A 12200-nucleotide genomic window follows, 5' to 3' on the forward strand; every position below is an offset into this window, starting at 1 on the left:
GAAGATATTAGTAGATTAATTCCACTCGCTGGGTGGTTTATTTTATTTAGAATGCAATAAGTAAGTTCATTAGTTTGCAGACGTAATGTTTTCTACTGTACCTCAACGCAACTAGGAACAATTCCACAGAGGTCTACAGATCTACTAACACCTGTCAAGATAAACACACAGGTCTCTGGGGGAATCATCTCAGCAACAGAACAGAGAAAACCTGAGGAAAGTAATTCTTTCATGAGAGAAAAAGAAGACAGTTGGAAAAAAAACAGATTAATGCTTTTTGGAAATGCCTCTGAGAGGTCATATATTTTTATACAAATATCAAAAATATATTCTATCTTTTAAGAATAAATGTTTTTGAGCATATACTACACATTTTGAAATAAATATAAATATTCTAAGAGATTTGAACAATATAGAATGATCATTCAATTTGAATTGAGCCACTGGAAGTTTTTCCAAAATCTATAGCTAAGTTTCTCATTCATCCCAGAACACGTATATTAGATTATAAGTTCTGCTCTAGTGATATTGTTTGAATGGTTATAGTTAAAATGGTGCCAGTATTTCTATTATAAAACACTATTTTCAAGGATTTATAAGTTGGCTATAAATGTTTGCTCTGCAATTCAACTTGGCAGCAAGCTTCCTTGCTTGGTGTTATTTTATTTTCCTCTTACATAGTATGGGAAAGAAAGACATCTGTTTTTAACATGAGGAGGAAAATATGACAATGAATTCCCTTATTCTTCATAACATTTATTTAGCATTCGAATCAAAGTTCAGCCTAAATCTCTTATATATGTTAGATAATGAAAGAGCTAAGTGAAAGCCTGCAAGGATAAATTGAAGAGGGTTTGTTTCTTTTGTTTGTTGGTTTGGGTTATTTTAGATTCCCTAAACATGGAGATAGACTTAAACAGTTATTTTGATACTTCATTCATTCAGCACAAAAACAATATGAAGATACTATTACATACCCTGGGCATTTTTTAAAGGTATTTGTGATAGTATATACTTGAGAAAGTAGCAAATAACTGGCGGAGTTCAGAAATTTTTCCAACAATTTGACAGAAGACTGAATGGGGTATTAAGAGACATAGGAAGGAGAAAAGATCAGTTTGACAGAGGGAATCGCATGAGCAGTGGCAAAAGAAGGGAAAAAATACAGTGTATTTAGGGAAGAGAGGTTCATGTGGCTGGAGCCTAGGATATTTGTGGGGGAAGCGGCCGAAGTCGGGATAAAGATAAGACAGCAGAGGCAGGATGGAGGCAAATTTTGAAGGGCTTAATGTGCCATGGTAAAGAACTTTGACTTACCTGGAAAACCGATCTTTGTAGTGGGATAGTCACACTAACTTTACTATAGTTCTAACTTCAAAATATCACTCTGACAAAATGTGTAATCTAATATATTTGTCCTGAATTGGATAGGGATTAAATTATAGATCCCAGATAAACCTATTTGGGATTCAATTCAAATCGCATGATTAAATTCCTTTCAGTAAATTCAAATGGCAACATATGCTCCAGAATGTATATCCCCGTAAAGATAGATCGAGTTGGTTTATGCTGTAAGTGCTCCGGCATTCAGGAAATTGAACTCATGGTATGGGTGTGATGTCTGGTTCTGGATTTGAATATCTGTATTTACTAGGGAATTTGCAAATTATATCTCAGTTTTTATATCACCCTGACTTGCCTTATAGTTGTCCTTCCAACTCTACTTCCATTCTCAACAATCGCATGCTGCTTTCTTCTGCAGTGATGCACATGTATGATAGACTGTGCTGGTGAATGCAGGTGACAGATCCCAGGTTGTCAGTTTTTGTCACTGATCTTTCCTGCAGCTAATGCTGGTCGGACTGAAGACCTGATATACCAGGACCTGAAAGGAAATTTTTTCTTTTCTTTTTTAAAATGGTGCCTGACTATTTGGATGGCCAGTATTAAGTTTTATATGGAAACAAATATTCTCACCTGCATAAGGCCACGTGGCTGATAAGTTAGTGAAGTCAGATTTGAATCCTAAGGTAGTGCCTTCAGTCCTGTAGAAACTCAGTCCTGCTTCTAGCCACTGGCCACGCTAACTGAAGAGAAGCTCAAATTCAAAAGATGAGAAGAAAAAGAAAATATTTTTTTCTAAGTAGAATAAAAGGAATTTACAGTTTCATGGTGTGAAATGAGAATATATAGGTTTATATGATGGTCATATTGAAGTCTTTAAAGAATGCTTTAAAGAAGACATCTGGGAACAGCACTGCTGTCTATGTTTAGAATACACAGCCAAAGAGGTGAAGTTATTGGTAAGGAGCTTAATTAGAAAGCCCTCCCTATGTTGGTTAATGAAACCTGTGTTAAAGATGTTGACATTCAGACAGAGCAGTGGTTCTGAAAATCTAGTTCTCCTGGGCCAGCAGTATGAGCATTACCTGGGAACTTAGTAAAAATGCAAATTATCAGGCCCCTTTACAAATCATGGGAATCAAAAGCAAAGCAATCTACGATTTAACAAGCCATTCTAGTGATTCTCAGGCACACTAAAGTTTGAGCATCACAGATTTAGAGCAACAGAGAATTGGGGAGGTAGCCAAACTTGACTGAACGGGAAGAGTCTGAAAAAGGGCTAAATTAAAAAGTCACATTACAGCTCATTATCAGTATGTCTTTAGCAGCTGTCTAAAATATGTATATGTGAGTAAATGACAATAACTTATATTTAGTGCTTAATATATTTTACACAGTGTTATAATCATTTTACAGATGAGGAAATGGGGGCAAGCGTCTATTAAACCCAGTGTCACATGGATAATAATTATGCACTCAGATCCAAACTCACAGTCCAGCACTCAAGCCGCATGTTCTCCGTCTGCGCTATGAACACATTCACATCAAATGGCATGAACCTAGGGAGGAGTTTGTCAGTGACAGAAGTTTGTTTAAAAAACTATACAGACAATATAAAACGCTAGTGATCCAAAGATAGCATATGATTGGGTGGTGCCAAAGCAATGGCCACAACATTTAAAGAGGCAGTTAATAATGGAATTTCTATGACCCAGCCTTGGTGCTTTGGCAACAAATTTTATGTAGATTGTTATAAATGAATTTTTTATTAAAAAAGGCAAGAGAAAAGATAGCATAAAATACTTCAGTCCTAAACACAACTAATTGTGATTGAATAAATCTATTCATATTTCACAAATCAAACTGCAGGCTTTAATTTATTTTGAGTGAATTGGGCATCATGTTGGCTTATTTTGGGTTCCTACTACTCCCCCTCATTTGTTTATATCAGTGTGGAGGTTCAAGGTAATAGGTGCATTGACTGAATTCCCCAGTCTACATCTGTGACTGGACTATGGGTGGCGGGAGATAAAAGTGCACTTCCAGATAAGTAAACACTTCATAAATAAATCTGACTTTTTGGTAACATTATTACTTCTGTAGGCCTCAAGTTTATCATCTGAAGAGATGGAACTACAAAATCTCCAGGGATGCTTTTAGCCCTGGAATCTTTTTTTCTTTTCTTTTCTTTTTTTTTCTTTTTTCTTTCTTTTCCTCCCTCCCTCCCCCTCCATCCATTTCTTCCTCCTCCCTCTTCCTTCCTCCTTCCTTCCTTCTTTCCTTCCTTCCTTTCTTCCTTTCCTTCTTTCCTTCCTCCCTCCCTGCCTCCCTCTCCCTCTCTTTCTCTCTTTCTTTCTTTCTTTCTTTCTGTCTCTCAATGTCCTTACTCTTGTGATCTATTCTGATCTTTTCTCAGAACACCTTTAGGGACGTGTAATAACCCAGAAAGGTAATGGGATCAGAGGTTTTCTTTACAACTTCACAAACAGCATCTTCTCCTGAGTCTCTCTCTCTTTACTCTCTCTCAGTCCCAACTCATAAATGCAGGTAGATGGATATGTGGGGTCTTTTTGCCTTTTCTTGTGCTGACATCAGTAGAAATGCAAAATGCATGACTGACACGCTCCTTGTTTTTAATTTTTAAAAGATTGGTGCTGCCTGTGGGTTTTAATATACTTCCTTTCTGCTGTTTTAGTGTCTACTTTTCTATTTTAAAAGCTTAATACTGAGCTGTAACAATTTCCAATTAAGTTTTAAGAAAAACATGAAAAGGTTGAAAGTGTCTGCCTGACAATGATTGTTTCTTGAGACTGAAGGGTGATTTTAAGAATATGAAAAAATAGTTTGAAATAACCTGTCCTTTTCCATTCCTGTGCACACTCCGCCTTCCACATGCTCTTTTCCTTTTTCTCCTTCCAGTTCCTTTCTTTTGTTCCCTCAGCTTTCAAACCCATCTCCTGTTTCTTCACACTGTTGTCTAAAGTAGGCTACCTGCCTTCTTGTTCATTATAAATCATCAGCTGTGAGAGCATCTAGAAAAACTCCCCATGTGCAGCTATTAGATTCTCTTGGTAGATCTTGGTACCCATAGTTGTCAGAGGCAGGGGAGGGTGAACCACTCTTCCAAGCGTTCCCACAGGTCCTAGTGGATTTAAGACACAGACCAACTTCTGCTACAGAAACAGGCATTTAATAATAAGCAGGTACAAAATCTTACAGCATGTTCTGGAAGGTTGATGAAGTCCCAGCTCTTGGTTCTTTTAGGCATCCCCAAATGTCTTGCAAATAGGTTTTCTTAACGCAAATATGGCAATATTTCAGTGGCAGCATCCAGATCATCATCTGTCAAAATTAGCTGATTAAGTAAGGATTTTTAGGGATCCGTGATAGCACCCGCTTCATATCGTTTTGTGATGATTAAATGAGCTCATCCATTTACACCTCTCAGAGTTGTGCCAGTTATGAATGCGTTAGTTATTATTATTACTAATATTATGACACCATTCCTTATAGTAAAGGGTGAAAGGTCTGTTAGATTCACATACTCTATTCAAATAGAAGCAAAGCATGCTTATAAAAACTTTGGCCAGTCCACATATCTTGAATGTTAATGATTTCACCAAACAGAACCCATTCCTAACCTCTATGAACCAATTGACAAGCCATTTGTGGCACTGATAACTTGTTTCCAATGTGTCTGATAATGAATGAGCAAAGCCACGTCATGACTGGAGATGATGACTCAAGACATCTAGAAGCCACCTCTGACTTCTGTAATTCTGGCTGAAACGTTAAAGCATACGTTCCTGATGAAAGCAGCCAATCTCCTGAGACACAGGGCAACACTAACACACATTTATATCACATTGTCCATGCTGAAATATTTAAGAGCAAATGACAAGCAGCCGAGCACCATGTCTCCTCCAACCAATTTTTTACTCCCCTGAGAACAGTTTGTCCGTGCTCCCTCAGTTTCCTTTAGATGATACACTTCCAGCCAAAGAACTGACCAGCTGAAGAGACATAAAGAGTAAGCACAAGCTTTATTTGCTTATTCCAGATTAGGCATGAGTTTGCTCACAAGACTTTTCTCCACTCTCTAGATGGAGAATTGTTCCTTGTTCCACCATGACAGCCACTTATAACAAATATTGCAGCATCAGTATCACTGAATCCACCCAAGAACCTCTCAGGTATTGCAAAGGTACCTTAGACATCTGCCTGAAAACGCGACAGCTACAATTTCTTCTTTCAAGGCAGCCGTGAATATTTCCTCTTTAGCCCTTGAGACTCCAGTAAGACTGAGATTTCTGGCCTCTGCCTTCCCTAACCCTACCTTCATATCCCAAGGCCCAAGACAATATAAGACAGTCAGGGGAGTCTTTTCATCATTTACTTCCAAGAGACTGTTCTTGGAAAGGTTCATCAGAATCTTCCACACTTACTATATTCCTATGGCTTTCATTTATACAAATCATTTCCCAAATTATCCCAGCCCCATCCTTCCCTATTAACTCAAGAAAGTAACAGATACCATCAATCACTGTTATCCAGGAGTATGACCTCACCTCCTCACTAAAATCTGTAACCCCCAAGTCAATACCCATGGCACTGAGGTGGTTATTAACAGACATGCATAGAGTGGCAAAAAGAGTCCTCAACACCCATGTTCCCAGCTGAGGTCAAACGAGGCAATGCTCAGCCTTCTTGTTTCAGCTCATACGATAAACAAGTGTCCTTAGTGTGGTCTATTTACTACCATATTTTTCACATTTTTGTTCTGTTTGTTGGTGATTTTCCTGTTTGAAATGGTCCCTAAACATAGTGCTGAAGTGCTGTTTAATGTTCCTGAGCAAAGAAGGCCATGGTATGTCTTACAGGGAAAATAAATATATTAGGTGAGCTTCATTCAGGCTTAAGTTAAAGTGATGTTGGCTATGAGTTCAATGTTAATGAATCAATAGTATATATTCAATAAGATGTCTTTAAACAGAAAACACATAAAGTAAGGTTATATATTAATCTGTTGATGAACATGTTGTGACCAGAGGGTTGTAGGAACCTAACCCATAGGAGCAATGGTTCGATATTCCCTAATTCAGTATTCATAGTGACCTTTTAGACCATAACTGCCACAAATAATGACAATTGACTGTATGTATTTAGAGACCAACTTATGTTTCGCAAATGCCAAGCACTAGAGGGAATACAAGTGAAGATTTGTCTCCTCTCCCCTTCAGGAATCTATCTACTTAGGGAGGGAAGGACAGATCACCACCATAGATGAGGGGTATCCGAGAACAATGCAATGCTCTACATGTCTATAGATGGAAGGAAACCAAATGAATGGTGTAGGCCAATCAGCTGGAATATGTTAGACCTATATGGAAGGAGAGATATATTGCCTGCACTGTGGGGAGCATTTGATATATTTTAAAGTACTCTCTCATTAAATATTACATTATATCCTTCCTGCCCTGTGGGATTGTTAGGAAAGACAGGGACATGACTATTTTATAAAGGAAGCCATGGAGCCTTGGGGAGAGGCTAAGTAAAAAATGTAACATAACCAGTAAATGGCAGTGCCAAGAAGGCAGCCCAGATTCCCCACCTCCTAATCCAGTACTCCTCTTTTTCCCCTTTGAAGCTTACTGGGTATTTTAAAAATAAATATTCACAACCCTTGACTAATAAATTGAAATCTACATGCCAAAAAATAACAAAATGAGGAGGAAATGGCCTGGGGGTAAGGGTGGGAACAGGATACAGTGGAAAGTGGAGGATTTGGGTTCTGTTGGTCTTTGAGCAGCTGTGGGAAGTTGGGACACAGGCGTATTTAAGTAGATAAAAGCATCTTCTCTAGTAGCATGGCTAAGTGTCTCAATTAGTCAACTACTGAAGTATTAAATGTTTAGTAGAATAGCAGAAATGTTTGCCAAGGATGTGAGATGTTGGATTGCTACAAATTTGGTTAGTGGCCTCTGGACACTGGTAACATAGTGACCATCAGAGTCCCAGGGCTGACTCTTTGAATGAACTAGGAAGCAATATATAAGTCTAAATGACCACTTGGGTGAGTGACTGATTTGTATCAAATCCTCCCTAGAACTACTTTTTCAGTACATGACTTTATTGATATAAGGGATTATATAGATAGTGAGGAGCCTATGAAGAAGTAGTGCCTATTCAGAGTTGTTTTCCTTTGTCTTTAAATAGGAATAAAAACAAAAAAATGTCCAGCCACTAGTCATGTTATAATTTTTATCATCTTTTAGAAGCCAGGGAACTGTTTTAATCATAGTTCTAAATCCCATCTGTTAGCCTCCAGTGACTGTGGTCCTCCTTGCTAAGTCCACTTGCCAGGCTAGATTTTTACTCTTAGGTGTATATGTTGGCTTTGCTGATCTTTTTCCAGGCCACATGGCTTTCAGTTAACTATGCTTCAGTTCACCAATAGGATATAATGTCCTCTCTTCTTTGGGGGCATTAGATTTAGGAATTTTTATTTCCTGATGTTATTTTCCTTATGAAACATGATAAGAGAAAGGCAGAACTCCACCCTTATAAAAGATCTTCATAGCTGGGCTTCTGTAGAGATCTTGGGGGTTCTTAAAGATTCCTAAATTATTTGACCAACACAAGCAATCTCATTCATGCTGTTCCTCTCTTCTGCTGTCCTCTTTCTCCCTTGTCTCCTTCTTCCTCCCCTTTTATTCTCTTTTTCTGTCTCTTCCTCAGCTGCCAAATTCACTCATTCTTTTTCCTCCTTGTGTATTTTGGTTCCCTGCACTTCTGCTGCCTTATATCAGATATGATATTGTAGTGGGAAAGAGGGCTCTTTGTTATGAGTAATGTGTGTAATTAACAGATCATCAAAACTGATGCTTGAGTAGATGGTGTCAGGCCATATTTAGCAGATTGGGTTTGAACACCTGGCAGAACAAGTTTGGTCCAATAAAAAGAGCCGAATTCTTTCCCTTTTAAGAGCTCTCAAGACACTGGTTACATCTAAACCATAGGGGTAGGAGAAGGGTGCCATTTGCCGTTGTAATTCAGACGGAGGGATCACCTGGCAGAGGGAAGGAGAGTTGCTTTTTAGGTGTTCCCCGCATCGCCGTGCACGTGTCCCTTTGATGTGTGGAGAATGCTTGAGAGAGGCAAAGCAGGGCGATTTTTGTGGGAAGCTAGACCAGCCTCCCTCGTTACATAGGCTCGTCCTCTGCATTGCATCCGAGCTTCAGTGATTTGCTGTTTGGAGACTGCAGATTTGCATAGAGCCCCTCGCTTCGCCGGCGTGTGTGGTTTTTCGTTTCGTTTCTTTTCTTTTCTTTTTTTCTTTTTCTTTTTCTTTTTTCTCCCCCACTCCTTTGTGTGTTTCTGCTTTTCCCCAGCTCTCTTTCCCCCTTTCGATCCCCGCTTCCTTCATAAGGGTGCACTCTTGCCTCTGAACCCCTCGCCGGGCGTGTCAGGAGGCGGCAGACGCGGAGATCGCCTCGGGAGCAGGCGATGCGCGCCGCTGCTCCGCGCGCTGCCCCGGGGAGGCTGGCGCGAGCGGGCGAGCTGGCCCGGGCTGAATGGAGGGACGGGGCGCCTCGAGTCCATGGGGTCTGCTTCTCCCTTGAAAGGAGGTTGGGCCGGCGAAGTGGCCTCCCCAGTCCCCACACACAATGCTAGATGGATTTACCTAGTGGATTCGCGGTGGATGGCTGTCATGTAGATGTGAGGACCCTCCGGGAGGAGCTTTAAACCATTTCCCCGCTCCCCACCCCCCGGCACGCACTCTCGCCCGAAACTCTTTGGGAGTATCTCTCCAGAACCTGGAGCCCTGGAAATCTGGGAGCAGCCGCCCGCTCCGCGCTTGCTATTCCCTGGGGCTGCCTTTCCGGACAAGCCCCCATCGGCTGCATTCGCCTCGGCTATGTTTCGGATTCTTTGGGGTGCAAGGCACGGCGGACTCCAGGACCCCCAGAAGACTGTCCGAAGGAGGGAGAGGATGGGTGCCCTGGCGCGGTGAGGCGGCCGGCCCCGCAGCCCACCCTGAGGCGCCCGCTCCCCGGAGCCCTCTCTCCTCACCGCGCCCCAAACTTTGCCTCCCGCGGCGGCTGCCCCTCGGCCGGCGCCCCGCCATGTACCAGAGGATGCTCCGGTGCGGCGCCGAGCTGGGCTCGCCCGGGGGCGGCGGCGGCAGCGGCGGCGGCGGCGCTGGGGGGCGCCTGGCCCTGCTCTGGATAGTCCCGCTCACCCTCAGCGGCCTCCTAGGAGTGGCATGGGGGGCGTCCAGTTTGGGAGCGCACCACATCCACCATTTCCATGGCAGCAGCAAGCATCATTCAGTGCCTATTGCAATCTACAGGTCACCGGCATCCTTGCGAGGTGGACACGGTGGGTCTGCGATGCCAAGTTCTCGCGGGTTACTCCCTCGCTCCCCCCTTTCAACCTGCGCTCGCTTCTCGGCCCTTAAGGCTCGGAGAAATGGGAGCGCGAGAAAGGGAGGTGCATTTGGGTGTGTTTGGTGGGAGCCACTTATCTCTTTGAAGACAATAGAAAGGGGTTGGTGGAAGGCGTCGCGGGTGTTTGTGGTGAGGGGTGGGAGGGGCGTTCCTTGTAGGGGTGCCGGGAGGGAGACGTGGGCACCTATTAACGGACCATCCCTGGCCGGGCTCCTGGGCCCAGCGGGAAGGGGGCGTTACTAGCGAGAAGGTCACTGGTGTGGCCGAATGGGGAGCCGAGCTCAGCCCAGGGACCTGAGCTCCTGAGAGAGCAGGGCTCTGCAGAACCTTTTGTCTGTGTTGTGTGTGCTGCCCCACCTCCTGCCCATTTTCCCTGGTCTGGGGGAGGGAGAGGTTCCAGCCCGCACATTTCTCCAAGGAGTGCCCGGACTGCATTGACGTTCTTGAAGCGGCAGGTCCCAGGACTCACTCAACAGTTAATTCCATTTGCCCCCGCCTCATCCCTTAATTGGAGGAAGTAGGAGGAGGATGGAGGCACCCTCTTTAATGCCTCCATCATCCTACTTTCTAACCCCCACCCAGTTTGGAAGGGACCTCTGAACACCATCCCCTTTCCCTCATTCCACACACTTACCACTTCTTTTTGGATCATGTCTGAAGGCTGTTGGGATAAGGGAAGTCCTGCTTCCTGCTTCCTCAGAGTTTAGTGCTTCCCAAGAGAGCAGGTGGGTCAACACTGGCTGGTCTAAGCCAGGAGGTCTGCGTGGAGGAGGAGAAGTTAGAGCAGAGAGAAGCTGTGCTCCTCACCGGGAAATCTTTTGTAAAGAGCAGAGTGTGAGGAAATGCCTTTTTTTGGCAGGTTTCTTCTCCAGAATGACCAGCAGTGTAAGGCCATGTTCCTGGCATCTTCAGATAAATGCCTATTTCAGATTCCCTGAATTGCCAGTAAATAAAACATCAGCTGTTTTTTGTGAGTCTTCCCCCACTCTCCGGTTTTCTTCTCCTCCAGTGTAAAAAGTCCGCTACTTTAAAAAGCAGAGTGAAAGTTATGGACACTTTTTTTTTTTTTAACATCTCTTTCCCCCTCTTTTGTTTGTAGGGCCCCTTTCTTTTTCAGACTTGGTTCCTCTCTGGAACCTTTGCCCCTCCCCCCTAGGTAATTCCTCTCCCCGAGCAGCTGCTAGTTATACTGGGATGGCCCCCTTCCCCAGGGACCAGCTTCCTACCTGGGGACAGTTCTGGTTAGATATGAGAGGCTAGAGCCTAACCCAGCTGAAGAGAGCAAATCCCCTGGACACCTCCTTTAGGAGTGGCCGAGACACACCTCATAGTGGGCCTGGGAATCCCTTCCTTTCCTCCTCCCAGTTCCCTCTCAAGGACTCTCTCCAGGTAAGCCTGCCTAGGATGAACACAGGACTGACACCTCCAAAGGGGGCCTTTTTTGCAAAAAGTGACGAAAGGATAGATCCCTCTGAAGCAGCAAGGAGTTGCTGTTGCTCTCCCCACTTGCTTACAGTATTCTGGGAGCTTGTTGCTCCCTTTCCCAGGTGCAGTTCTCACCCACTGCCTGGCCTTTGTGCAAAATTGTGTGAGTCCCGGGGGAGGGAGGTGAGCCGGAGCGCAGGAGGGGCAGACAGAGCATGGGTGGGTGCGGTGAGCCACATGGGGGTATGCCAGGGGGTGGAGCGATTAATTGTACCTGTGGGAAGCGCTTGGCTAATAATCTCATATGCATATTAACTTCTCCTTTTCTGTGGCTCTGCCTCTCTCCCGAGGGATATAGCTCAAAGGGGAGAGCGCCTGGGGGATATGGGGAAAGAGAAGACCAAAGGGGCCCTGCCGCAGAGAGGCATCCTGTCCTCTTACCTCTGCAGCTTCTACCCCAGTCAGGCGCCGTCTGCTGGTCTCTGCAAACATTTCCTTCCCTCTAGAATATGGTGATTGTCTATGTATGCGAATGAAAAACCAGGCATATCTATGGCTGGGAAAGAGAAAGCATAGATGGGTGGTGGAGGAAATTGTATGTGAGCAGCCATTGGTATTATTCTTTTGGGTCAGAAAACTTTCTCTTTCCTTTGAAGCTTCCATTGTATTGTCACATTTGTTTCTTTTTGAAACTCTCCCCACCCTCCTCACATATACTTTCGGAGGAAGCTTTCTGATTCTTTCTTTTTTTTTTCCTTCTTAAAAAAAATCAGAGTAGCAAACTTACCTGTCAGTAGCCAACCTCTGCTGATAAAAGCCGGTGTGAATTTTTCATACTTCATTTCTTGCCTCCCTTGAAAAGAGGGAATAAACTCTGTCTGGAGAACAACCCAAGAACATGAAGGATGAAATAAGCCTCTGAGGGTGGGGGATGGAGTGATGGGAGTGAGGTGGGGATGCAGAGAGGCTGAAAGCGGGGCA

The 12200-nt window shown here is 43.7% G+C and overlaps 1 protein-coding gene across 22 annotated transcripts in view; it reads left to right on the forward strand.

Annotated features, from left to right (window-relative positions):
• Nucleotides 1–12200, forward strand: part of NRXN1 (neurexin 1) — a 1070346-nt gene that overhangs the window by 653774 nt on the left and 404372 nt on the right. The window contains exon 1 of one of the 22 annotated variants that reach the window (XM_057740907.1): nucleotides 8617–9726. The exons of 19 other annotated variants lie outside the window; for them this stretch is intronic. In XM_057740907.1, coding sequence (XP_057596890.1) covers nucleotides 9471–9726 — 256 coding nt within the window. In that variant the 5' untranslated portion in view covers nucleotides 8617–9470. Of the gene's footprint in view, nucleotides 1–8616; nucleotides 9727–12200 lie in introns of those variants that run through there. 2 more of the 22 variants (XM_057740908.1, XM_057740910.1) reach the window with 2 other exon arrangements.

This window comes from Hippopotamus amphibius, chromosome 7 (assembly GCF_030028045.1).
Source record: "Hippopotamus amphibius kiboko isolate mHipAmp2 chromosome 7, mHipAmp2.hap2, whole genome shotgun sequence".
Classification (NCBI taxonomy): Eukaryota; Metazoa; Chordata; class Mammalia; order Artiodactyla; family Hippopotamidae; genus Hippopotamus; species Hippopotamus amphibius.